Raw genomic sequence first — 27,102 nt, 5'->3', positions numbered from 1 at the left:
TTATGATGAACAAGTGGAGGGTGGCTCCGTCGCGCTTGGCGCTGGGGAAGTTGGTTTCCCAGATCGCTTCGATGACATGTTCATCCCAGTGGATCTGGAATTTGACTTTGACAGTGACGCGCCTGGTACGCCTTCGCACTTATGCTCATTCCTTTAGAATACCCAAGTTTATTAACAGTTCTGTTGGTTGTTTTTTGCAGATGCGCTTGAAAACTACGAGCTGGAGCTCGCGGAAGAGGAGGAGGAGGAAGAGGAGGCGCCCCTACTAAAGCGCAAAGCTAAGGGGAAATCCGGCGCAGGGGCCAGTAAGAAACAGAAGAAAAATGACACCCCTGTTGCTCATCCCCATGCTCAAACGAAGGGACCTAAGGAAACCCAGGTGTTTACCACCAAGGTTTCTTTAGCTTCCCTGCCTGTGAGAGTGGGCAGACCTCCTGTCCACTTGAGGTATGGTGGCGTCACCTCCTCCGTTCGCGCGGCTGAAGAGAGAAGCAGTGCCGCGCCTGCAACAGGTATACTTTGCTTGTCTTCATCTGGTTGAATTGTTATTAAACCTTTGCTCCTTTGACTGTTTGCAGAACCGGCGACTGTAGCAGATCAGCCGCAGGCGCGACAAGGTGCTGAGGCTGCGCCGGGGGCTGCTTCGGAGTCCCCTGTTCTACCCTCTGAAAAGGGTAGAATGAACTTTATGGCGATGTTCGCCGCGCGAACAGAATTGCGCCAAGGTATGTTTTGCACATTTGTCTTCTGATTTTTTTCTTTTGGACTCTGTCATAAACCATTTTTCCTTGTTGATTTGTTCATAGGAGTTGTAGCTGGCGTACAAGTTGCCGGTGACACTCCTAGCGCCGTTGGCGGCGCCGCTGGTTCTGGTCCTGCTCCTGCTAGTGCTGATTCTCCCCTTATTGGGGTTACAAAGGAGCAGGAAGCCGTATTGCGCGCCGAACTGGCGGCGTCGAGACCTCCCTCGCCTCCTCCTACGCGCAGCCCTCTCCGCAAGGCTGGTTTGGAGCCCCCCAGGTCGCAGGAGAAGAGGCCTGTTCAAGAAGATGAGGAGGATGAGGGGGCTCAAGCTGAGGACTCCTTGGGAGACCGCGCCAGCCCTGCGATGCCACAAGTCTTCGCAGCGCATACTTCTGGTGGGGCTGGCGCTGACTTTTCTGCTTCATCCCCGCAGGTATGATTTAATTTGTTGCTCCGCTGCGCGTACCTCCATATAAGTATGTTTATGACTTAGAACATTTCTTGTTTTTTGAAGGAAGGTGACCACGTTTATCGCCCGAGATGGAATATTAATGAAGACAGTTCCTTCCAATCCATGGGCGTATGCGAGGACTTCTGGGCTCATGTCGTGCCTCCTACTGAAAGGAGGTATCAGGAGGAGCGCACCCGCGCTGACTTGCTCAACGATCATATTTTCGCTGGGTCAGCTTTCTTTGCTGCCTCCCAAGAGCTTCATCGCGATTATATTAAAGTACGCGATGCTCTTGTGGCAGCCCAACAAGAGGCTAAGGTGGCTGCCTGGAACCTTTCTGATGCTCGCGCACGAGCTGAGAAACTCCAGGCGGAGCTCAGCGAAAACCGAGCAAGTGCCAACACCGCCTATATTAAGCGCGGGCATGAGCTCCAAGCTGCGCGGGAGAAGCAGCAGGTGGCGGAGGCCGAAGTTGCCAAGTACGCGCGTAGAGTGCGTGTCTTGGAACAGCAGGCTGAGGCGCGTGACCAAGCTATCGTCCAGAGTATCACTGAGAAATCATCACTGGAGAGCGAGGTTGCGCACCTGAAGAGGGAGTTGGCGGCCGCGCAGGCCGATAGAGATGAGGCCCTGGCGACGGCAGCGTCCAGCCAGGAAGCACTTGGTTCTGCGCATGCGGAGAAAGAAAAAATTTTGGCGGCAGCAGCGTCTGATAAGGAGGAGCTAAAAAAGACCAAGGAAACTGTTGAGTTATTAAACTCCCAGGTTCCTGCCCTCGAGACGTCTGTTGCTGGCCTCGCGCAGGATCGCCAATGGCTGGTGTCACAGGGCATGAGTCGTTGCGCTTTGGCGATGAAATATTCCGCCGAGTTTCAGGCCCTTGTGATGGACTGCAATGCCGCCGCGCGCTTGGTGGGCCGAGCTGAAGGGTTTACGGATGGGTATGAATATGGCATGCTGAAGAAGAACCCATCCGAGTACCCTTACAAGAGCGACGCGGCCTGCGCGGATATGGCCGCGGTGGGGGAAAAGTATATGAATACTCCCATCCCCATCCTTATGCAGGTACCTTGACCTTAATGAGTTTTACTTGATTAATTTTCCAAGTGTTTTGTACTCAATACTTTTCTATTTATTTTGCAGATAGCTGCGCTTGCTGACCAGCCCGACCTCGGCGCGCTAAAGAAGTTGCTCGATGAATGCGAGAGGGCTGGTAGCGATGATGGTGGCGCGGGGGATGTTGCCCCTGCCAGCGGCTCTGGCGCTGCGAAAAAATCTGCTCCTGACACCGTCGTGATAGAAGACTCCAATGAGGAGGAAGAACTTGACTATGGTCAGTTCGGAGATGAGGAGCAGGCCGCGTCAGATGCTGCGAGAGATGATGAGGGTGATGAAGTGGCTGACGTCGACGTGGAGACTTGAGAAGCCCTTCATCGAATTTTATATATTTTTTTTTATTTTATACTTGTAATTTGTAACTCATCATACTTGTAAATTTCAATGCAATGGAATGAAACTTGTTTTCTCTTTTTCACATCTTGCGCATTTCCATTCATCTCTTCATGTTTGCTTGTATAGATATAAGATATGCTTGCACGTTAAAATAAGAATAAGGTTGTAAGGAAATTATTCGCTTAACCTCTGTTCTATTTTGTTTGTGGTTTCGCAGTATCTTGTTTATGCTGACATGCGCGCTATCTTTTCACTATTCCTTTTTTGCGCGTCGTTGTCGCGCGGTCTTTATATGGAAGTATGAGTTTTAGCCATTACATGTCAGGGTGTGTTACTCAGATATCCACTATGATTCCGCGCGCGACCTCGACCTGAGACCTTAACATGATATGGCATGTACTTTGCCTTAGTTGTGTTTAAGGATTTTTATGATCAGGCTGCGCGGGATGTAAGATGGATGTTTGTGAGTGTTTTGAGCTAAGGCTCTTTGTTTTGGGCTAAGGCCCTGATGTTTTAGAGTTAAGACTCATTAACGTGTTTGAGCTAAGGCTCGTAGGTTTGGGCTAAGGCCCTGACGTTTTAGAGTTAAGACTCGTTAACGCGTTTGAGCTAAGGCTCGCGCATGTATGTTTTACTTCGTTTTATTTTGTTTTGAAGTCAATATAGTGTTGTCATATTGCTCCAAATTAATAAAGGAAGTGTGAAACATGTATGCGAAGTTAATAGCACAAATATTGAAAGGTAGCGCGAATCATCATTCATGATGGCTTAAAAGCCTTGATTACATATTTGAACTTTTACATGAAGCATTTTCTAAGTTGTGCCGCGTTCCACGCGCGCGGTATCTTTTTTCCATTCAAATCTTTTAAAGTGTACGCGCCTTTCCCCAAATCTTCTGAAATTTGATAAGGTCCCTCCCAATTGGGGGACATTTTTCCTGGGGGTATCGCGCGGCTAGCTTCATTGTTTCGAAGGACAAAATCATTTTTCTTGAAATGGCATTCTTTAACACGCTGATTATAATATTTTTCCAGCTTTTTCTTGTATTTGGCTTCATTGATGATAGCCGCTTCTCTGCGCCCTTCAAGCAAGTTGAGGTCCAATCTTCTCTCGCGCTCGTTATCAGTCTTGCTCATCATGAGTACCCTATGGGATGGGCATCCAATTTCTGCTGGAATCATAGCCTCTGTCCCATAGGTTAGGCTGAATGGAGATTCGCCATTGCTAGTTTTGCTTAATGTCCTGTGCGCCTACAGGACATTAGGTAACTCTTCGACCCAAGAATGGGATTCTCCCTCCAACCTTTTCTTCAGCCCATTTAACAAACTTTGATTCGCGCGCTCCACTTGGCCATTCCCCTGAGGGTGGTAGACCGAAGTGAAGATTTGGTTGATGTGCAATTCTTTGAGCCAGCTGGATATCTTCCTGTCAGTGAATTGTTTGCCATTGTCGCTCACAATTTCCATAGGAAGGCCAAAACGGCAAATGATGTGGCTCCAGATAAATTTCTTCATCGCCTTAGCTGTGATTTTTGCTAGTGGCTTGGCTTCAACCCATTTTGTGAAATAGTCTACTGCCACTACCAAAAATTTCACTCGCCCTTGCGCTTGCGGCAGGGGCCCCACAATATCAATGGCCCATTTATGGAAAGGCCATGCGGAGGTCACTGGAACCAAGTTGTTCTTTGGCCGCATGGTGTTTGGCGCGTGGCTCTGACATGCCTTGCATTTTTGGATTTCTTTGAGCGCATCCAAGTACATGCCTGGCCAATAGTAGCCTGCGCTCATTGCCTTGGCAACCACCATGCGCGGGCCAGCGTGTATTCCGCAGATTCCTTCGTGAATCTCCCTAATCACATAGCTTGCGTCTTCAGCATCCAGGCATTTCATGAGCGGTCCAAGATAAGAGCGTCGATATAACGTACCCTCAAGTAGTTTATAGTTCTGCGCCTTGTGTCTTATCTTCCTCGCCTGCGCGCGATCGTCCGGTAACTTCCCATCCTTCATGAATTCCATTATTGGAGTTATCCAAGATGAAGGGGTTGTATGAATTACAAGGACCGATTGCGTTTGCACTGACGGGCTGCTCATCACTTCCACCCTGACATCTTTGCCAAAGTGTTCAAAATTAGTTGATGCCATCTTACTCAACGCGTCAGCGGACTTGTTTTCGCTGCGCGAGATGTGTATGATTTTGAAGAAGTCAAACTGCTCAACGAGCTTTTTTGCCTGCTCTAGATATAGAGGCATGGTGTTCTCCTTGGCATCATAAAGGCCATTGACCTGTGCAGCTACCAAGTAAGAATCAACATGTGCCTCTAGCCTTTTAACTCCAAACTTGCGCGCAATGCGCAGACCAGCCAGCAGGGCTTCATACTCAGCCTCATTGTTGGTACTCTTGAAGTCCAACCTAATAGCATAAGTATATTCATGATTATCAGGGTCCACCAGTTTGAGGCCTGCGCCGGACCCTTCGCTGTTGGAGGCTCCATCAGTGAATAGCCTTCAAACATCTTCTTCATCATTTGCTCGCGGAGGGTCTACCTCGCGCTGAGCTTCTTCAATCTTTCCCTCTGGGATTTCCGTGATGAAATCCGCCAAAACTTGACCCTTTATTGCTGGACGGGGCTTATAAGTGATCGTGTGTTCACCTAATTTCAGCGCCCACTTTGTCAGCCTTCCGGAGAGCGCAGGGCGTCGCAAGACTTGCTGGATGTTGTAACCAGTCAGAACTTCAATAGGATGACCATTGAAGTATCTATGGAGCTTGCGCGACGCGTGTGTTAGTGACAAAACTAACTTTTCCATGACGGAATAGCGCGTCTCAGGGTCTGTGAGCACCCGACTCACATAGTATATTGGCGTTTGGATCCCCTTGCGATCCACCAATAATACTGCGCCGATGGCGCGATCTCCAGCTGACAAGTACAATGTAAGGGTTTCGCCAGGAAGTGGAGCTGTGAGCGCGGGCAGCTTTATGAGACATTCTTTTATCTCAGTGAAAGCTTGCTCAGCCTCAGGCGTCCACTTGAATTGGCTCTTCTTCAAGCAGTTCCTCAAAGTGTTAACGAATGGAGTAGATTTGCTGGCGTGGTTCGCTAGGAACCTGTTGATTGACACCAATCTACCATTCAGCTTCTGAACCTCTTTCATGGTGGATGGTGAAGGCATGTCAAGGATGGCTTCCACCTTTTCAGGGTTCACCTTGAAACCATCCTTAGTGACCATTACACCAAGAAATTTCCCCTCTTCCGCGCCAAAAGTACATTTGCTCGGGTTGAGCTTCATGTTAACTTCCGTTAGGCGCTGAAGAGTTTCCTCGATGTCTTTAAGCATTTGTCTCTCCTCCCTGCTCTTGATCACCAAATCATCAACGTAGACTTCTAGATTTCTTCCGATTTGTTCACTGAAAACTGAATCCATAAGTCTCTGATAGGTTGCGCCTGCATTCTTTAAACCAAAGGGCATTTTTGTGTAACAAAAAACACCCTGTCGGTTCTGAAGGCAGTCTTGTCTTCGTCCTGTGGTGCCATTTGAATCTGGTGATAGCCTTTGTAGGCATCCAGGAAACATTTGAGCTTGAATGGCGCCACGGAGTCCACCTTTGCGTCGATGTTTGGGAGGGGGTAACAGTCTTTCGGACATGCTTTGTTGAGGTCCTTGAAGTCAATACACATCCTCCATGACCCGTTGCTTTTCTTTACCATCACAGGATTGGCTACCCACGTCTGGTATCGGATCGGGCGGATGATGTTTGCGCGCAACAGGTCCTCAACTTGCTCATTCATGGCCTTCGCCTTTTCATCCCCCATGATTCTCTTTTTCTGAGCAATTGGCTCCACCGACTTGAACGTGTTAAGAGAATGTTGCGCCAAGTCTCGCGGGACCCCTGTCATATCGGAGTGTTGCCACGCGAAAACCGACGTGTATTTTGTGAGCAACCTTTTCATTCTTAATCTCGTTTCGTCTGAAATGGTAGCGCCAATTGTGACCGTTTGCTCGGGGAATTTTGGGTTTAAAATCCACTTCTCTGGCGCATTGTCTGCCATTGGAAGTTTCATTCTCCCTTCCCGCGGCGTACTTGTCACTGCGCACAAATGATCGCGGTAAACAAATGTTACGCCTGTTGGTGTAGGGAACCCCAATGCGCCGTGCGCTGGCGACGGTACAGCATTAAACTGGGCAATCGTTCCCCTACCCAGGATCATATTGTGGCATGACGTGGTGGGCAAGACCAAGAAGTTGACTACTTCGGCTCGCTTGTGTTCATCATCCCCCATAGTTAATTCAAACTGAATCTGGCCTAGGGGATGGATGATTTCATTTGAAACACCACAGATTGGTGCGTTCACAATCTCGAGCCGCGCTTGGTCTGCCGGGTCTAACTTTCTGAAACATTGCTCATACATAATGTCAGATTCGCTTCCAGTGTCCACCAGGACCTTTGACACTTCGTAATGAGCAATGTGTGTGGTGATGACGAGAGGACTGCTTATTGAAGGGCCTCCCCTGATTCTTGGAAAGATGACTTGCTGCTCGCGCCAATCTCCCTGGATTTGCGCGCTTCTCTTTTTTGACGTCTGCCCTTGTCGTCCCCCCTCAGCCACACAGATTCTTTTGTATTTCTTGCTGGCAGAGGCTCCTTCCGGTTGCTCATCTTCTATTCTTTGGTTTTTCACCAAGTGAGCCAGCCTGCCTGACTTTACATCCTTCTCGATCGCATCCTTTAAATGATGGCATGCGTCGGTGTTGTGGCCCGGGGACCTGTGAAATTCACAATATTTGCCACTGTTTTGCGGTCCCTTATAGTGTAGTTGCTTGGGAGGCTTGAATTGAACATTCTCAGTACTTAACACCTGTGAAGGTGTTTTAGTGAGGGGTGTCCATATTCTTGGCAGAGGTCTGCTGGGATCTCTGCCGCCCTCCCTCTTGTCACCCTCCCCGCGATTACGAACTTCTTTTTGGGGCTGGGGTGAGCTTGGTTGCGCTTGTTTTTCTGCGGAAGAAAAACTTGTTGGCTGCAACCTGGACCATACAGAGTTCTGTTTGGCCCTCTTCTCTTTGCTGCGCGGTGATTCAGCCTGATGCGCTCTTTCTCTTGCCCTATCTTGGGCAATCTGTTTCTCATTTCTCGCGAAAACTCGCGATGCCTCCATTAACTTGGCCCACGTGGTGGGCATACCATCTTTGCTTACGAGAGCCCGGCGGAGTTGATCACTGCGCGCGCCTTGTATAAAGGCCACGCGCAGGAGCTGCTCAGTTATACCCCCGATTGCCAGGGATTCCTGATTGAAACGAGTGATGTAATCTTCAATCGTTTCATCATTCCTGCGTATGCAGTGCATGATGTCATCAGGATCGCGCGTGTGCCTGCACTGCTGTACGAAGTGGGCTTGGAACTTTTCTAATAGTTCCTCGAACCCATCAATTTGCCCTGTCGGCAAGCTCTCGAACCATACCCGCGCTGCGCCCGTGAGGCAGCGAGCAAACATATGACACCATGTTGGCATCGTCCAGCTCTCTAGGTTTCCCGTGTTATAGAAACCTTGCAAAAAGTCATCCGGATCTGTTGTGCCATCATATTTGGCCAGACCACTTGGCATCTTGGTCTTGTGCTGGATGGGAGCCTGCGCGATGCGCGCAGTAAACTTTGAGTGTTTTACCAGGATGGCTGGTCTGTAGGGTGTGGTTACGTCCACTTGCCCTCTGACCGGTGGGCTGTACGGCATGTGCAGATCCAGATCTGCTCTGGCTCCAGGCGCCTGGTTCACAGGCGCTCGGAGCTGTGAGCCTCCTGCATGAGTATCCCGTGTCTTCCTCATGCTATGCACTTCTTCATCACTGAACTCAGTGTGTGCAGTGTGAACAGAATGTCCTTCTTCCGGCGCGCGCGGCCTTTTTGTAGTCTGTTTATCAAACGCTTGCCTTTGTGTTTGGTCGGCTAGCTTCTTCTGTTTGACCATTTCAGTGTACTTTTCCATCAGACGCCGCTGCTCGTTTATGAGCCATTCATTCGGATCATTTGTTTCTTCTTCTGGACCCATTGGTCCTTTCAGTTTCGCGCCGGCCATATTTTGTAACGTGAGATCGTCTGGAGGAGTTTCAGTCTGGCCGTGAGGGGTTGTGACGAAGGGACGGCTGCTGGTGGTACGCGTAGAATCACGCGGAACCCTCAGAACCTGCTGTCCGTCGTTAACACCCTCACGTTCAATATCCTCCAGAGCTTGATCAACGTTACGAACGCCAGAAACCATGGTGAATGATTTTTGTGTAGATCTGATTGCCGATGTAACAGTGGATGGCGCCAATGAAGAAACGTGGATCTATTCACTGGTAGCAGATCTACTTTCCTCGGGTGTGATTATACTATTTCACCGATGGTTCTTCTAGGACTGTGTTCTTCCACCTACAAAATGAACAGCGCCGTTACTTACCCCTCAGAAAGGGACAGAGGGGTCCTCTTTGGGGTAACCCTCCGGCGTGAGAATCAGTATATTGTGGAGAAGATGATAATGTGTGTAAAGGAATCTCCAGAGTATTGCTGAATAGCTGAATACCCTCTGATTGTGAGACTGTGTGTTTGTATGTAACTGATTGTGAGTGAATATAATTCAATATGATTGAATGTGATATCACTGCTTGTAACTGTCAATGATTGAGTATGAATGTGTCATCAAAGTGGAGTTGATGCTGTATTTATAATGCTAGGGTTTTCACTGATTGGGCTCAACCTCGTTGGCCTCCTCCAATCGCACTGCGCCACGTGTACTCTGGGACACCTGGCGCTTTCTCGTTGGTTGTAATCACTTGGCAACACATGTGTCATGCTGAGTTGTCGACCTTTCATTTGGCAGCTGTCAACATCAGCATATCCTTACTCCTTAAAAAGATGCCTTCTGGAAGGTTGTGTGACGTGCACAATCAAGGTTGCCCTAATCCTGATTTGGATAAGGACGAGGTTGATTATGCGCACGTGTGATATGCGCCCATCCTGAGGATGCGCGAGGTCTTCTCTTTATTCTCACGCGCAGATATTTCATGCGCAGATGTGATATGCACGAGCATGTGATATGCGCCGCGCGCTGATGCGCTGCGCGAATATGTGATGCGCGAGCATGTGTGTCTGGGCAGATGTGATATGCACGAGCATGTGATATGCGCCGCGCGCTGATGCGCCGCGCGCATATGTGATGCGCGAGCATATGTGTGCCTGGGCATATGATGCCTGAGCATGTTTTGTATGCGCCATGCGCATAGGTTTTGGCTTTGTGCCTTCATAATGTCTTTATCTTGTGGGTTGACCCGCCTTGCTCGGTGTTGAGGCGGGTACATACCTCTTCACCACGCATAAGAAAACATACCGTCTCAAATATTATTAACGCGTTTTGGATGCGATAACTATGGATGTAGGGGAAGCTCATAGTTAAATACTTAAATGTGTTTAGACGTGGTAATTAAATGTTGGGTGGCATCCTATGAGGTGTAACTTGGCAGCTAAAAGGAGATTCCTAAGCTATATGTCATAAAAAGATATAATATTGATTGTTAATTTGGTATTAACAGTATGATGTTACATTGCAGGAATTGGAATTGGAATTGGAATTGGAATTGGAATTGAAATTGAAATTGAAATTGAAATGAAATTGATTGAATTGGGGTGAATTTGTAAGTTTAGAATGTTTTATGATGCATATGAGGTTTATGATTTAGAATTTTGAAAATATAGTAGTACGTGATAATTTTTTTTTCTAGAAGTACGTCTTGTCAATTTTTTTATGAAACATTGTACGGTAGAATTTAAGACCAAATGTAACGGGGGTTCACCCAGTTTGGTGTGACCATGATGGAGGCGTCAAACGCGTCGCCATTGCACTAGCGCCCAACATCACCATCATTTTGTTTTTATTTAACAACCATTTATAACCAATAAAAAAATACACCATACGCCTTTTTACTTTTATTTTATTTTTTATTTATTTAAATTAAACAATATTTTAATAAAGTGATTGGTTAAACCATTACACACTTCTGAAATATTAATTAGTGAAAGTCTTTTTGCCCACGTGACAGTGATATGGCGAGACTTTTGGTAAATAAGCCATTCCATAACACTCGGTCTAATCGGAACCAGACAAAGCATCGTTCTCTAAGTGTGTGTTAACCAAATTATGAGATTGAGATGGAAAAGACATTTATACTCTAAACCTTGTTTAATTGGCGGAACTTGGGCGGTTTGACGAAGTTATTTTTGACGCGAAATCCAATGAACCATTATCACTCTGGAGTGTGGTCCTCCATACGTAACTTGGATGGAGTGGAATCCATATAATCCATATAGGGTGCGTTTGGTTCATGAAATGTTTTGAAATTAGGATTGTAATTTGTATGGGAATTAAAATTAGAATTAGAATGTATTATTTTGAAATTCCATGTGTTTTATAAGTTTTGTTAATTGGATTGGAATGACAAAATATATAAAAGGACAAAACTACACATAAAATGTCATTTAGAGCCCTTATAATGAGTTGCCCTATAAAACATTTGGGAAGCCTAAAATTCCGATGTGGTGATTTAAATTCATTAATTTGTAGGTCTGGTTTTCTACTCTTGGTTTGGCGTGTTGTTATGATGCGATTTGATACAAATCTATGTAACGGTGCATCTAGACAAGTACGGTCATTTATGGAACTTTGCATGCTTGATTAATAGCTGTAACGAGTTAGGAACATGTATGTAAGACTACTCGTTATGGAGGGTGTGGGGCACCAATGGCCACCTCACCCCGTCAAACCACAACAACCTTCGGTGCCATGTCCCGCACCCCCCCCCCCACCCTCCGGCGCCCGCTCCAGTGCCATCACGCAAACACCCACGAGGCCTCAAAAGTGGGGGTACTCCACCTCACTAACAACCAATCACAATTTTTCTATACAAAAAGATATAGTTGAAACTAATGCTAATCCATAACTCGCTTGTTAAAGGATGAGTTAGTTAAAACTCACTACATACGTGGCAGTGACATGACGTAGATGCGGCGCAATAACTTTTTTTGCTAGTTAAATCACAACACACAGTCTAACTATACGTCCAACTCATTATAACACTACGCCATGCTTCATAAACTATTAAATTCAGTTTTCATACATATGCATATAATTATGTCTCAGGCAATCAGGCTTGTTATAACATTTCATCATCGTAAGTGGTTAACGATGTGAGTCAATTAATAACAAACACTCATAATCCTAAAAATATATATGCAATTTCACATAATTAATTTAATATGTTACATGACAAATTAGAATTTTATTTTATTTTTTCAAACTGATACGTTAATAATAATATATTCTATTTATTTGATCATAAGTATATTTGGCAAAACTAGCTGTTAATTGTTAGCTGTAGTTTTTTAGATATATTTAAGTGTTTGACAGAGTAGCTGGAGTTTTTTAGATATATTTAGGTATTTGGTAGAGTAACTGGAGTTTTTAATAAAACTAATTGGGTGCCAGCGCGGTGCGGCGGAGTGCGCGCGCAACCTGAAATCAACCGCATGATCAGTGTCGGTACGTGATTCACTTGATATTAGTGCACGCATAACCCGAATGCAGGCGTGTGCTTCGTGCAAAGGCAGTAAGCGTGTAATCGGTGACGAAAATCAAGAAACAAAGCTAAAATATACAGTAATTTCAAATAGATAATTTTTTAAACTAACCTCTTTTGATCTGAAACTCTTTCCAACCCGACACCGTTTTAATCTGAAACATGTTTTGAGCTAGCCCCTTTCGACTCAAAACCGTACCGACATGAACCAAAGTAAACTAACCCTTTTTCATCGACTCGTTCCGACCCTAATTTGGTCTTACACATGACCCGAGCTCGTCTGACTCGACTTGTTGCTAATCATAACCGGTAAAGAAGTATATCAATATCATACTCAAATTAAAGAGAATAGAATGCTCTTTTTTATGATGTAATTTGTTTAAAAAAATATTAACGAGTGAAAAAGTTATGGACTTTTAAAGAGTCATGAGGGTAGTTAGTTTTGAATGAGGGTAAAATATGTAACTATTATATAAATTAAAAAAAGTTGATGAAAATTCAAGTATCAAAATTGTAAATTCAATTGTAAAAGTTTCTAATTTTTTCTCAAACATGTAGTAGAGTTTAAAAAAGGAGTTTTTCTCCAAAATTAAAAGTTTGAAGCTTCTCCAACCAAATAAGGTTTTTAATTGAGTATGGGTTTTTTTTAAAAGCTTGAAACTTGAAGCCCTTAAAAATTTATTGCCAAACATACCATATATATCTGATTTCTAAAAATAAATTTATAAAACAAACAAGCATTCCTACATATCTCGTGTGCGTGTTTTTGATACAAATAACACTAAAGACCAAATTTAGAAGAGGAAATATTTAAGTCCTTATATCACTAAAATACTCATATGTTATCTATAAAAGTAAAGTTTTTTTTATTTATTTTATGCTTCCGTATGATTGCATGCATATGCTATATTAAAACAAAGATTATTTAACAACAAGAATATAAACTTTTTTTGAGTGGCATTTATAACTTATATATATATATTAATAAGGTATCACATAATATACCCCACACACACATGCTGTGGATTAAATTTTGCAAGTGCAAGATTATGTGGTATTTATGCGTCAAAAGTTGTGTTTTATCAGTCTTGTTTTTGTTGTAGTTCGTTTGATTTGTCTTTGTGTTTTTCCTTTTGTTGTATTTTTTATGATTTGGTATGGGTTGATATGCATTGATGTATCGTCATATCTTGTTGCTTTTCAGATACTTTTTTATAATATAGTTTGTCGTTCTAAAAAAAGTTATTAAAAACATAACCACTCTTTTCATAAACAAGCTAAAACTAAAATTAATAAATGATTACTTTTTCTTTGAACGACACAAATGATTAATTTAATATACAAATGTTTAATAAGTTTACTCCTAGCATAGTGGTACCATAGTGTTGGATGAGGTTTTGTCTTTCCAAAACGGTGAAGGATAAAATCATAGTGCATATGAAATTAACTTAGGTTGTGTGTTGTGGGCATTCAACGGAGATGAATTCAGCCTATCATATTGCGTTACATGGCGTTGACTGGACCATTTGTCATTTGCGTCATCGTTGAATTCACCCTATTGTCATTAGCGCCGCTAAATTCATCCATTCGCGAGCAAAACCATCAATTTTTCTCCATTTGCTTGAACGAGCCGGCTGAATTTATTCGTTCACGGCGACTGCTGAAGCGTGGCTGTTGTGGTGTGCGCGAGCCAGGCGGCTGAATTCATCCCTCAATTCATTCGTTCACTAGCCACAACGAAAGACTTATTGAACATACAAATGACTATAATAATTATTAATCCTCTATAATTTTCTAACAAAAGTAGTACACTAAAAAAATGTTGGGCAATAGTTATAACACTAGTTCAAAAGCTTCATGCTAATAATAGTTATTATCGTGTTAACATAATTAATATAGTTATTTATATGATTTCACATTATTTATATTTATCCTAACACTATATATAATACTAGGATATAGCCTGTGTAATACACGGGTAGTTAAAAAACATAACAAAAAAGTTAAATTTAATAATATACGTAATAACATACCTTATGAATTTATAAGATATAAATAATGATAAATAAAATTTAAAGTTAAATTTAAAACTTTGTTAGTAATTATATAGAGTTACGTTTAATAATATTAGTTGACATTATAGTTGGCTACTCTAGTTGAATGACATATAAAAGAGCTGTTTTTCTTTAATAGTATAAATAGATTAAATTTTATAGTGTAAACCTGAATATAGATGAGAGTTGATATATAAATATATATGAGAGGGAAGGAGAGGATCGCTGTTGGAACATAAAATAGGCCATATGAGATGTTACTTGACAGTGATGGCACATAATGATTACCAAAGTGATGGTTCATGAGATGTCTTCTTAATACATCAAAATCACTCACTCAAGACAAATCCATCAAAAACTGTTCCCACCAGTGTGCACGTAACTACCCCTCACCCCACCCCACCCCACCCCACCCCACCCCAACCTCCACATTTATTTTCTTAAAACAACAAATGTATTTATAAAAATGCCTATTTATACAAGTGTACTTATAAATACTTACATTTTGTATTATATATATTTTATTAGCGACCAACAAATAAAGCCTAACTACTCAAGACTTAAAGGCAAAAGACAACCTTATATGCTGGCGATCACAAACAGTGCTGGGTAGTCCAAGCCATTACCTCCTGTTCTGACGAAAACTCGACCCCTAAGGTCCACTACGCTAAAAACACGTTAGGATCGACTTCGAACTTAAGATCTTGCAGCCTCTATCCCAAATTTTCACTTCTTCTTTGATGCAGGTTGAACTAAAGCTAATCAACATAATTGTATTATATTAAGGAAAAATATTCGAAGCATGAAGATCATAAATAAAATTCAGAAGCTTTCTCTCCAACAGTTTATTTTCATGGTCGGCTCTTGGGTGGTGCAACCCGGACTCCCGGCCGGGGCACGGCTTTTTCGAGGGCATGTTGGAACCACCAGATAGTTGACATCGTTATGGTAATTTGACATTTCAATCTTTTGTTGACAAAGTAGTAGAACTAAGAGAAAAAAAATTGAAAAAGACAAATCGGAAAATTTTCCGGTGACCGAAGAGCAATGTTTTAAAAACCGGTACGTACCGGCCGGTTAAACTGGTTATACCGTGAAAAAGATAATGTATATTATGAAAATGATAAGGTATATTGTGAAGATGAAGTAATAATGGAAATGATTCTCTCACCAATAAATTTATAAGCTATATAAGCTACTATTATTTACGTATTAACATAATATTTTAATGAAAAAAAAAAAGAAAATGAGTAGGATTGTAATAAATTTTAAAATAATAATTCTATTTGATTTTTATAAATTATTTTTATCCTTTTAACATAATAGAAAACAAAATTTTTTTTTATACTATTCATATTCGATTTTACTTTAACCATTATCTATACTTTTAACAAAATATATAGCTGAATTATTAGTTAACAAGCTTTTTCTCATCAAAAGAGTTCTCAGTTTTATTAACATACATACATATTGTTATCATTTCTTAACAGATTTGGAGTTCTAGTAATATGATAAACAACTTGGCTAAAGTAAAATATGGTAGTGCGAGCCAGACGTTTAGTAGAGGCCCGTAATTTTCAGGGGCCAAATTTATTATAAAAAATATGTATGAATCTTAATCATCTTAAATATATTGGGCCCAAACTTTTTTTTATCCACAACATTAATCGTCATTAAAAAAAATTAGCTTATATATTTCGTTATTTCTTATAGGGCATATGGGCTATTTTGGCTCGGCCGAGGCATTTAAATTCTCAAAGACGACCCTGTATTATTTTGTATAAAAATGATAGAATCAAAGTTAGAATGATTAATCCAGTCTTAAAATATTTATTGGAGTAGATGCTCCCTTATTTTACATATTAAATTAAAATTAAAATTAAAATTAAAATATATATGAATGATGAATTGAAAGACATATTTTGGATGGATTTGCAGAAGAAATCTTTTATAGCATGCATTATCCTAAAGGAAAGCAAAAATAGGGTGCCGACATACGTGAAACAGTGAAAGTTGTTTCTGTTTATGAAAATGGTACGATCTGATCGATGTGATTTGCAAGCTTTTATTTAATTAAATATGTTACCAACAGTAATACATAAATACTAAGGCTGAGGGGTGTGGAGCACAAGAGGGAGCGCGTGAGCCCATCCGCTCGCGCGCCGGAGCGCGAGCACCACACCACCGAGGCGCGAGAGGGGCGCGAGCACGCAGACCAAGGCAGGCGCAAGGCCAGTCACGGCTGAAAATGGGCGTAAAGTGGCTTGGGAATGCGTGCAGAGCCGTTGGGTGTGGATAAATAGAGCCGTTGGCTCTTTAAGTTTATTAAAAAAAATTTTTTTTTCTCTATATAAACCAATATCAACCCAATATCACATAAAACACCCAAAATCACATAAAATACTTTACCACAACCTCAAAAAAACCCAAAATCACCCCATCTTCCAAACCTTTTTTTAAAAACATGGCTGGAAATTGGTACCCAAACCTAGATTCAGATTACAGTTACGACGATTTATGGTCGGCACCGGACCAACCGATGTTTTATTCGGGGTCGCAACAATCATCCGGCTTTCAACCATCCAACATACAACCGTCTCCTAACTTTGTTGTTCCGGAGACACAAGAACCAGAAGGTGAAGCTGCGGGACAAAGAAGACGCGTCCACCGGAAAAAACAAGTTGCAACGGACGGGTCGGGTTCGGCTTCGACTGGAAGGACGAAACGGAAAACCACTCCGTGGTCATCGGATGAGAAGGAAGCCCTGTGTCAGGCTTGGATAGTCATTTCTGAGGATCGGCGTTGCGGTAATTGTTTTAACGTTTTTAAAAATGATTTTTAATAAAAAAGTTAAATAAAAAAGTTAAATGACTTACAAATTTATTTATGCATTTTGCAGCGGACTATCAAAAGAGGAAGGTCTTTTGGACAAAGGTTAGGGAGACGTTCTATTCGCTCGTTGGGAGTACAGAGCGGAACGCCGATATGATTTCGGGTCGGTGGACCGAAATCAGAAAATTTGTCGGCTTGTTTACTAATCTGTTCAACAGGAACGCCGGTCGTATGAGACCAAGTGGCAGTGACGATTTGGCGGTTTATAATTTCACTGTCGAAGAGTGGAAGCAGGAGTGCCTGCGGAGGTATGGGACGGTGAAGACATGGGACGATGTAAAGGTGTGGGAGAGGTTGAGAAGGTGTTCTAAGTGGGTTGAGCTGGTGGCGCCGGACCTTGATGCGGAAGTAGGGCCGAAACGGACTAAAACTAGTTCGTCTGGAGCGTATAGCACTTCCGCCGGGTCGGATTGCCGGGTTGGATTCGACCTAAACGTTGCGGGGGAGGAAACGTCTTCACCGCCGAGGAGGCGGCCATTGGGAAGGGACGCCAGGGGGAAAAAACCGGCTGAGGGGGAAGCCGTAAACATCACCGATCTTGTTGAATCCCTCAATAAATTCAACAAAACCATGGAGGTGGTCTCTAATGACAAAAAGGAAAAAAAAAGAATGAGAGATTTGGACTTCCTTACAAGAGACTTCAGTAACCTAAATCCGGTCGACCAAATGCTGATGGAAAAACAAAATGAACGTATCCGGAAGAGGTTGATCGAAGAAGACCAAGCCGAAGAATAAGAATAATGTTTTTTTTAGTACTTTAATTTTTTTTTAGATATTAATGTGTGTTTTTTTAAATAATTTATGAGTTTTTTTAATAATACGTTTTTTTAATACATTTATAAAAAAATAAAAAAAAAACCGCTCGCGCCCCCTCTCGCGCCCCTCCACACCAGGGCCCGGGGCGCGAGCACCACAACCAACACCCATCTTATCAAGTTTCTCTCTCTGCCACACGTCACAATATTATTGGATGGCGGCCCCACTCGCGCCCCCTCTCGCGCCCCCCACACCCCTCAGCCTAATAGTACTAAAAGCAATACCAATTAATTACATACTAGTGTTCCCGACGCGCTTTGTGCGGAGAACTCGACAATGGACCCGCATATTAAAACATGTAACATCCTGTTTAGTGGATAAAAATAAAATATTTGAAACTTGTATTCAAATATTATTAAATGAGTAAGTCTTTGAATTGGATGTCATGCATATCAATAATATCTGTATTATAATATTAAAATGGAGAAGATAAGATTATTAGAAACCTTAACGAGTAAGTCTTTGAATTGGATGTCATGCATATCCATAATATCTGTATTATAATATTAAAATGAAAAAGATAAAATTGTAGAAAACCTTAATGAGTAAGTATTTGAATTGGATGTCATGTATATCCATAATATCTGTATTATAATAGAAATCTTATAGGGTAAGAAAATGATGTCGGCTCGTATCTTCTTGACAAAGTTTTCTTAATGGAGAAGATTTCTTAATGGATAAGAATGTCTTATATATATAAATGCTTTCCATGCACAAGAGTCTGATAAATCATCATATGACACTCAAATTTAGTCTATATAAGTGTAAACTTTTAAACAAGAAAACTAAGTAGTGTATTAAAGAGACGCTTCCATCATAGCGGGTTGTCGTCTACACTTGAGTTACTAATACGAAGAGGTAAGTACACGGAACCATAATCAAGTTATTTTATAGCTTGCTATACGTGCTTATTTAGTACTCAAAAATATGATTATTTGAAAAATGATTTATGAGATTATGGCTCCAAGTATATGAATTGGTGACTTAAAAAGGGGCTATAGTTTTGAAATAAATGTGGTGGTAGGCCCCAATAAAAATATAGAGTTTTAGTAATTAAAAACCCCAAAATTTTGATATTATATAAAAAGATTTCGGGAGTTGAAATCTTAAGGAGTTCGGGTGTTGAACTCCAAATAAAAGGAGGAGTTAATAACCCTCATGGGTTAAAAATGAGCTCATAAGGAATTCGGGTGTTGAATTCCCAAAGAATAATAAGGAGTAAATATAAGGAATTCAGGTGTTAAATTCCCAAAGAATAATGAGGACTAAATATAAGGAATTCGGGTGTTGAAATCCTAAGGAATTTAGGTGTTAAATTCCATATGAAATAAAACATATTTTATAAAATGGTGTACTTACTTAATGAAAGCTAATAAAAATATGTTTTTAAAATATTTTCAAGAAAAGCACCCCTAGATGGTTGAAGCTTCATGGACGTGACTGGACTGACAAGAGAACCACACTCTCGTGTTTAATAGTTTGTATAATAAAGTTTGTTGTTAAACATATATGTTTTCTTGTACAATATATATTTTCATAAAATAATACGTCACCACGAGTGGCATATTTTGGAGTAATCTGGGACCTATTATGATAAGTATTATTATAAAAAAAATTAGGGTGTTTCAAAACGCGAATACGTAAACACATCGTAATGAATATCACTTCGACACAACAAAATAAAAGTTTATCTAACCATCAAAAGAACTTGGTTGGTATTGGTTTGGCTCATTATGGCGTTGATGTGGTACTGACATTCGGTATATGGTTACAATACAAAAAAAAAAAATTCTATTGCAAAAAAAACTCAGTTTTTATCGGAACTTACAATAGTTGTTGCAAATATAACTTCGTTTTAACGACATGACATATAATAAAAATGTGAGCATGTTATAACGGCATACTAAAGTTTTTAAAATATCGTATGCTAAAGATTACCAAAGAATCAATAACTTAAATGTATAAATAATAACAAAAAACTATATGGGAAGGAAAACACATGTTAAGATACATACTAAAACCATGAAAACTTTAAGATGCTAAAGTGAAAAGTAAACAAAGTTTAGCAAAAAAAAAATGTCATGAATCAAAACTAAAATAATTTAAAACTTGGGGGACTAAATTGAAACAATCTAAAATTTAAGGACTAAGGTGCAAAATTATACTATATATTAAAGAAAACACTCTAGCAGTATGTTTCCTTTAATATATAGTATAAATATAGGGATGGGCAAATTCGGTACTGGTACCGGTACCGATTTGGTACCGTCGGTACCAAAGTTTTAAGTTTCGATACCGGTATTTTCCGATTTTTTTACCTTTGGTACGTACCGAACGATGATTTCGGTACCGGTACCAAAAACTGGTGATTTTCGAGACCGGGACCGGTCGGTACCGGTACGGTCCCAATCTTATCCCTAGTATAATATTTCTTAAAAACTATTTACCATTATTATGTTTAAAGTTGCATGCCGTCACCACCGCTTAGTTAAGAGGGCTATGTTAGTTGCCTTTCAGATTTTGTATGCCCATGCCGCCTTGATTTGCCGGTGCAATAAGACTATATGCTATAGAGTTATAATCACGTGAAAGATGAAAAAGTGCATCCACGTCACCACAACAATGCCATGTAGACAAGATTGTTTCCACCCTGCACACTCACTAATATATGTTATGGTCTTGTGAGTGTGAAACTATATTTGTAATTATTATTTAAACTCACTAATATATGTTTTGGTCTTGTGAGTGCGAAAACTATATTTGTAATTATTATTTAAAGAGTTCACTAATTATTTTTTAACAATTAGTTATACGAAATGTTAGTCCGAGTATTGTGAAGACCGCTTATGAGACTATAATAATTTTTTTAAATAACTTCTTTCTTATAAACCTATATATCAGACTTTTCATAAGAAAAAACAAATAAGACTGCATATTTAACTATTAAAATAAACTACCAAGCTATTTGTGAATACTCTTAATTATAATTAAGCATATAATAAAAATGAGTAGCATGTGGTGGTGTGGGTCGGTGGGTGGTTCACTAGTTTGATTGGCTGATAAAACAAATTAATAGGTGTCTTAGATTGCATTTGAATAAGTGTTTACTTCTTTCTCAACTTTTCTATACAAGTTTCATGCCAATGTGCCAGTACTTGCATGTCATGTGTCATTGTGACAAAACTGATCGAATGACTATTTAAGCTCAACGAAGGCTTTAGTGGTTATTACCATAGGATCTAGTTAGAATATGATTTGAAATATGCCTTTTTCACTTTGAAAAAAGACAAGAACTTGGTGGCATGTAGATACTGAGGAACTCGAAATATTTTATTCAATTGGCATCTATATATATGTAGAGGGTAACTAAAGTACTTAATCGAATTTAACAGTCAGTTTATCAACAATTTTAATTTATATTTTAAATATAACATGTATAAATTGATCTTTTCTGATCATTTTAAAAAGACTCAAAAGTCGGCATTCAAAATTCTTGTGTGCCATTGAAAAACCGTAACATATGTTATATTTGAAAGAATATCCTAATATATATAATTCGTGATGAGAAGGCATAAAACCCTAAAAATTAAGATGAAATGCTAACAAGAAAATTGATACCGTCCTGGCATCTTTACATGTACACAAGTTTATCTTCTCTCTTATGCATCATACATGCAAATCGTGTTTGCTACACATCATAGATTCATAGATATTGTAAACACATCATCCATCGTAAACGTACTTTATTAAGTCCATCTGCCATCATGAATATACATAACTAACATGCACTATGATACTATACTAGAAAATGTATTCACAAATAATCAGCAAAATAGAAATTAAATTACTTTCATATATATAACAAAATAAAAGTTGCCCTTGCCATTGTCCATATCTATAACATAATATTACCAACATAAACCACAAACTAAGCGTAAGTTTTGACAGGCATTAATGATACATTACAACTCAATCCTTACATATTTTCTAGATCCAAGTCGAAACCTAAGATAACTATTTCACCATCTCTTCTTCAACATGTCTTCAAAACTATTTCACCATCTCTTTAGCTTCTAAATCTGCAATATCACCCAAAATAGTATTTGAGTAATATATTATATAATATCAGAGTTGAGTAAAGGCTGTCACATATTACCCTATAGTACGTAATAAAATAAAACAAAATAAAAATATTAAACATGATGAGAACATGTAATGTAACATGTAGAAATTAGCTAGGGTTTCTAAGACACAAATGGAAGAAACATATGTACCAAATCAATGGTGCTGGATTGACCATATGAGAATGGACGGACCAGATAATAAAATGCACCATGCTGGAGAGACTGAAGGGTTACACCCCACTCATTTGTCACCACAGGCTGCCCATAAGAGTGGATCAGCACAGCATCATCACCGAACGCCTCCCGAACGTTAAACGGACCAAGCGCTACCTCAAACGCTACATCATTGATGAATACAGTCGACTTCCCTGCTGGCATTGGTTCCACAACACCTGCACCTTCAACCACCATTACTCAGTTCTTCATTTTACCCATATATCATCAACCAGACAACAATGATCATTAATTATACGTAATTTAAAATGTTAAAACTGCATATGAAATTGGATATTATATACATGTACATGAAATTCTCTCACATAATAAGTGCAAAAATTCTTATTAACGAGCACTCTGAAATTTTGATTAAACAAATGGTCATAAACATGCAACTAGGACCAGCTTCCAAGGTTGAATTTTAGAATAGTGAGTCCCTTCATTACAAAACATTTAAATACTTTATTTTTCATCAATATCTTTATTAAATACAAATGTACATATTACAAACAATCAAACTGATATTTTCATATAATTAAATTTTATTAAAATTATAACACTTATGATTTATCTACGTACACAAGATCATCATCTAAAGGTACTATATATACCCTAATATGACTTACACACATCATGGTTTTATAATTAAAAGAATAATAAACTTACATTTTAACCATCTTTTATATTTTACTTTTTTCTTAAACTAAAATAAAAATGAACACTATATGTTTTTTGTGTGTGTATGCAAATAAATATATAATTTAATTATTTGATCACGAACAGAAACAAAAACAAATTAAAGGTACCTTGAATTTCACCTAAGGTTGATGGAACATTAGTTGTAGTAGGATTAGAGGGAACAACACTAGTAGTAGTAGCAGCAGGAAGTGGTGGTGTAAAATTGTAGCTAGAAACTTTCACACATTTCTCTTCAACACCTTTGTTATTATTCATCTTCCTCACGCTTTGTTGATTCATCATCAACAAATCAGTCAACAACATTTCAGACCCACTCCCACTCCCAACTGCCTCATCATTATTCCCAAACTCTGTAAAACTAAACCCTTGAGTGAAACTGGCACTAGTGGATGTAGTTGGCGGCGGTGGTTGATGAACTGTGGGGAAACAAAAGGATTGTTCAGCAGAGAACTCAGTGAGTTGGTGGTTACGGTAACCAGTATTACCGTAACCACCACTAACTCCGCCGCTAAAGTTTTGGTTTACTGAAGCGGTGGGGGAGTTTAAAAGGAAGTCAATGGACTTAGAGTATGATTTTTCAGATGAGGAAGATGAAGATGGGGTTGTGGTCTTGGTGGTGGTGGTGGCTGGAGATTGGTGGTTTTGAGGTTTTTGAAGTTGGCGGCTTTTGTGTTTGCTTCTAGATTTCCTGTTTTGAAACCAGTAGAAAACATTGGCATCACCAACTTGTCCGTATTCTTGTAGTTGTGCTCGGATTTTCCTTATTTCTTCTCTTGGAGGGTTTACCATTCCGGAGTTGAATATGGATTCAAGGATCCGGATTTGTTCGGGTTTCGGGTTCCATCTTGGCTTTGGCTCAGGGCTTCTTTCTTCACATCCTGCCATTTTGAACATGACTAAGTTTCTTTTCCAACGTTTTAAAACATGTTTGCATGTCTAACAAAATATAAACTTTATTCACCAAGATTATCTAAAAGGGTTGAATAGTGTAAAGTAAAGTAAGAGTAAAATTTGTCCGTTAATAAAAAAAAAACTAAAAGGGTTCGGTAAATGTATAAAAAGAGGATGAAGTACGTTTAACAAAACCCTTTATCCGAGTGCGCGTGCAACAAGCAAGAAAATGAAAATAGGGTTAGATGAGCTAATACCTGAGGAGTAAGGAGATCGGTGGCAGGCTGAAGCAGAAGAAAGGAGATTGTTGGAGTCATTAGAGTGCCATTGGTGGTGGTGACGAGTGTTGCAAGTGGGCTTGGATTTGAACATACTAGGCCAATGCCTATTAGATGAAGCCATGCAAGCTAGTTATGACTTCTACTGTTTATGATTATGATTTGAATGATTGATGATGAATGAAATTGTAGGACACTTAGCAAGTCAGAGACAGAAAGGTAATCTTTTGCTTTGCTTTCTTTGTTCTTTCTGCTTTTTTGGTTTAGTGAACAAGAGTGAAAGGTCTAGGCAAACAAAACATCTCTTCTTATAGCCATAAACTCCTCACCTAACCCTGCATTCAGTTCAGTTTCAATTAATATTTCCCTTATATAAATTAGAAAAATAAATAAATATATTTATTTATAGATAGATTCATAAACAAACAAGAATCAATAAGTATACATACATGATACATGTATATATGTTTATTATATAATTAATCATAGAAAACACAAGTAACCCTAAAACAAGAATCACCTGTGATCCCATAAGAACATGTTTAACAAATTTCTAGGATGCAACAGATTGAGTAGCATCCCTAGACCCTTATCTCAGAATATTTTATGCTGCTTTTTAGCTAACGTTTATATAATATTATTGCTTTGTTGTGAAAAAGAAAAGAGTAGCTTATTGAACATGAAGATCATTCATTTTTACAAATAAGGGTTCCCATAGAAAGCAACACAAAGATAATAATAATAATAATAATAATAATAATAATAATAATAATAATAATAATAATAATAATAATAATAATAATAATAATAATAATAATAAGGAAGCAAGAGCAAGTTTGGACTCTCAACAAAAATCTTTATCAAAGAAGATTGTATATTACTATATATATGATATTCATATACAACACACACATAGTCATGAGTTGCTCTTTGATTTTCACAACCTCATAGTCATGGTCTGATGATCTTGCCTCCTTTGGTGTTTATCTTTGGTGTTTTGTGGTTGGAGAGAGAGAGAGAGGGAGAGTTAATGTGTGTGTGGGAGAGAGATAGAAGAAGATGAGTCATATATTGTTTACAACATTGAGTTGCACATATTCTAATGAAATAAGGCAGTCGTTGGTGGCAAAGAATAAATAGGGGGGCATTTGAAAGTCAATCAGACATGGTAGGGTTTGAGTGCAAAAGTGGTTGTTGGGGATTTATTGCTAGTTGGGGTTATTTCGGGCAAAGTAATAATTAAGAGGGTTTCTTCATGGATTGATTCGAGGGAAGAAATTTATTTCACATTACATCTTTGTTCATTTGTACCTTCTTTTCATTACAATTAAAAAAACATATATACATAAGTTATAGAATTCAAATTCGAATTCAAATGTTTTCTTGGTCGTGAATTGAACCAAGATGTTGATCCGAAATGGAACCAACAAATCCATCTCGGGAAGGAAACATGATCATGGAGATTGGAGAAGAATCCTCAAATTCAAACTTGTGTAATAACTTTGGGTTACAAACTAATAGAAGGCTTTGATGCCTTTCTTCTCATTGATCAATTGCATGCATAGATTACAAGGATGCCAACTAATCACCCAACTTACAAAGATATAGGCCATACAAAATTTTCTTTATGACATTTTTTAAAATATGATCTATTCTAATATACATGCCCTCTCAGTCTAAGAAGGACGAAGAATAATATTTAGGCCGGATCAAAAATCATCGATGAATAGGACCCGTGGTATAACCCTTTTGTGAAGATGTTCACAATTCTATAATGGGAAGGAACATGTAGCACTTGAATCTGGTTTTGAATAACTTTTTCATAAATGAAATGAATATTAATCTCGATGTGTTTTGTAAGTTGTTGAATCGAACTTTGGACACGTAAATGACACTTACATAATCACAATAACTCGACATTATAAAGGTTCTGAAGCTAACATATACAGCTACGCACAATGTTAGCTACACTGCGGTGCTTGGCCTCGGCGCTTGAGCATAAACTTTTTATCTGGCTTTTGGATGACCAAGAGATTAGATTGTTGCCGAGGTAAACACAATAACCAGATGTTGATAGTGGGTATCCGAACATCTCGCCCAAATGCCTAATCCGCATTCGCATTTGATACAAGTGTAGAAATCGGACTTTCGTGCACGTAGAGTCCCATAGACAAAGTGCTTTTGAGATACCTTAGAATCCATTATTAAGCATTTAGATAACCCGTGCTTGAGCATGCATGGGCATGCAAATTTGTTGCACAACATATGATATATTTGGACTGGTGAACGTTTAATATGTCCATGGCAAGCTACGTTAAGCAGTTAGGTCATCGATTAAGGTGTCGGCATTAGCACCAAGTTATCCAGCCATGTCAACGGGTGTGTTAACTGGATTGCAATTTTCCATGTTTGCCCTTTTACTTTTCAGTTTTAAGGATATCCATGGCTTTATGTGGTTGAAGATAAAAACAATATGTTAGGATCTTGAGATGCCAGGAAATATGATTGGATAAAGGTTTTAACTTGAGGATTGAAAATTGGTGATATGGTTAAAAAAGCTAGGGTGTTTTTATCCCATTTTAGGCTTCAAATGCCAAAATGGTGTTTGGATGTGTGGATTGACTAAGTTTTTGTTATAAGATATTTAATACATCTTTACTAATGTATTTAAAGTATTGGAAACTAAGTATGCAATTAGTACGTAACACAATCTAAGTATATAACGCTTTTTCAAGCAAAGAGGTAGTTCATATCCTTTAATAAGTAACTGGTATGATACTATGAGTGTGTTTAGATTTTATAGTAAAAGTTACTATATAATTAGTGGTTATGCAATTATGCCCAAAATTTAAACTTATGGCTAGTTTGACTTTTTGGTGGTCA

The 27,102-nt window shown here is 39.5% G+C and overlaps 2 protein-coding genes across 2 annotated transcripts in view; both read right to left on the bottom strand.

Moving 5' to 3' along the window:
* The window catches only part of LOC143625907 (large ribosomal subunit protein eL6-like), an 87,559-nt gene that overhangs the window by 5,064 nt on the left and 55,393 nt on the right, over positions 1 to 27,102 (bottom strand). The window lies entirely within an intron of this gene.
* LOC143625801 (WUSCHEL-related homeobox 9-like) lies at positions 22,202 to 24,486 on the bottom strand. The gene is made up of 3 exons (XM_077096042.1): positions 24,199 to 24,486; positions 23,158 to 23,928; positions 22,202 to 22,527 (listed from the first exon to the last, which is right to left on the bottom strand). Exons 1-3 carry the CDS (start codon positions 24,341 to 24,343, stop codon positions 22,256 to 22,258), a joined length of 1,188 nt encoding a protein of 395 aa, XP_076952157.1. The 5' UTR covers positions 24,344 to 24,486; the 3' UTR covers positions 22,202 to 22,255.

Source organism: Bidens hawaiensis, unplaced genomic scaffold, assembly GCF_021521415.1.
Source record: "Bidens hawaiensis isolate Kalapana, Puna unplaced genomic scaffold, B.hawaiensis_p1.1 tig00004242_1, whole genome shotgun sequence".
NCBI classification, from domain to species: Eukaryota; Viridiplantae; Streptophyta; class Magnoliopsida; order Asterales; family Asteraceae; genus Bidens; species Bidens hawaiensis.
The sequence above is the reverse complement of the archived record's forward strand: the minus strand, read 5'-3'. Positions and strand labels throughout refer to the sequence as shown.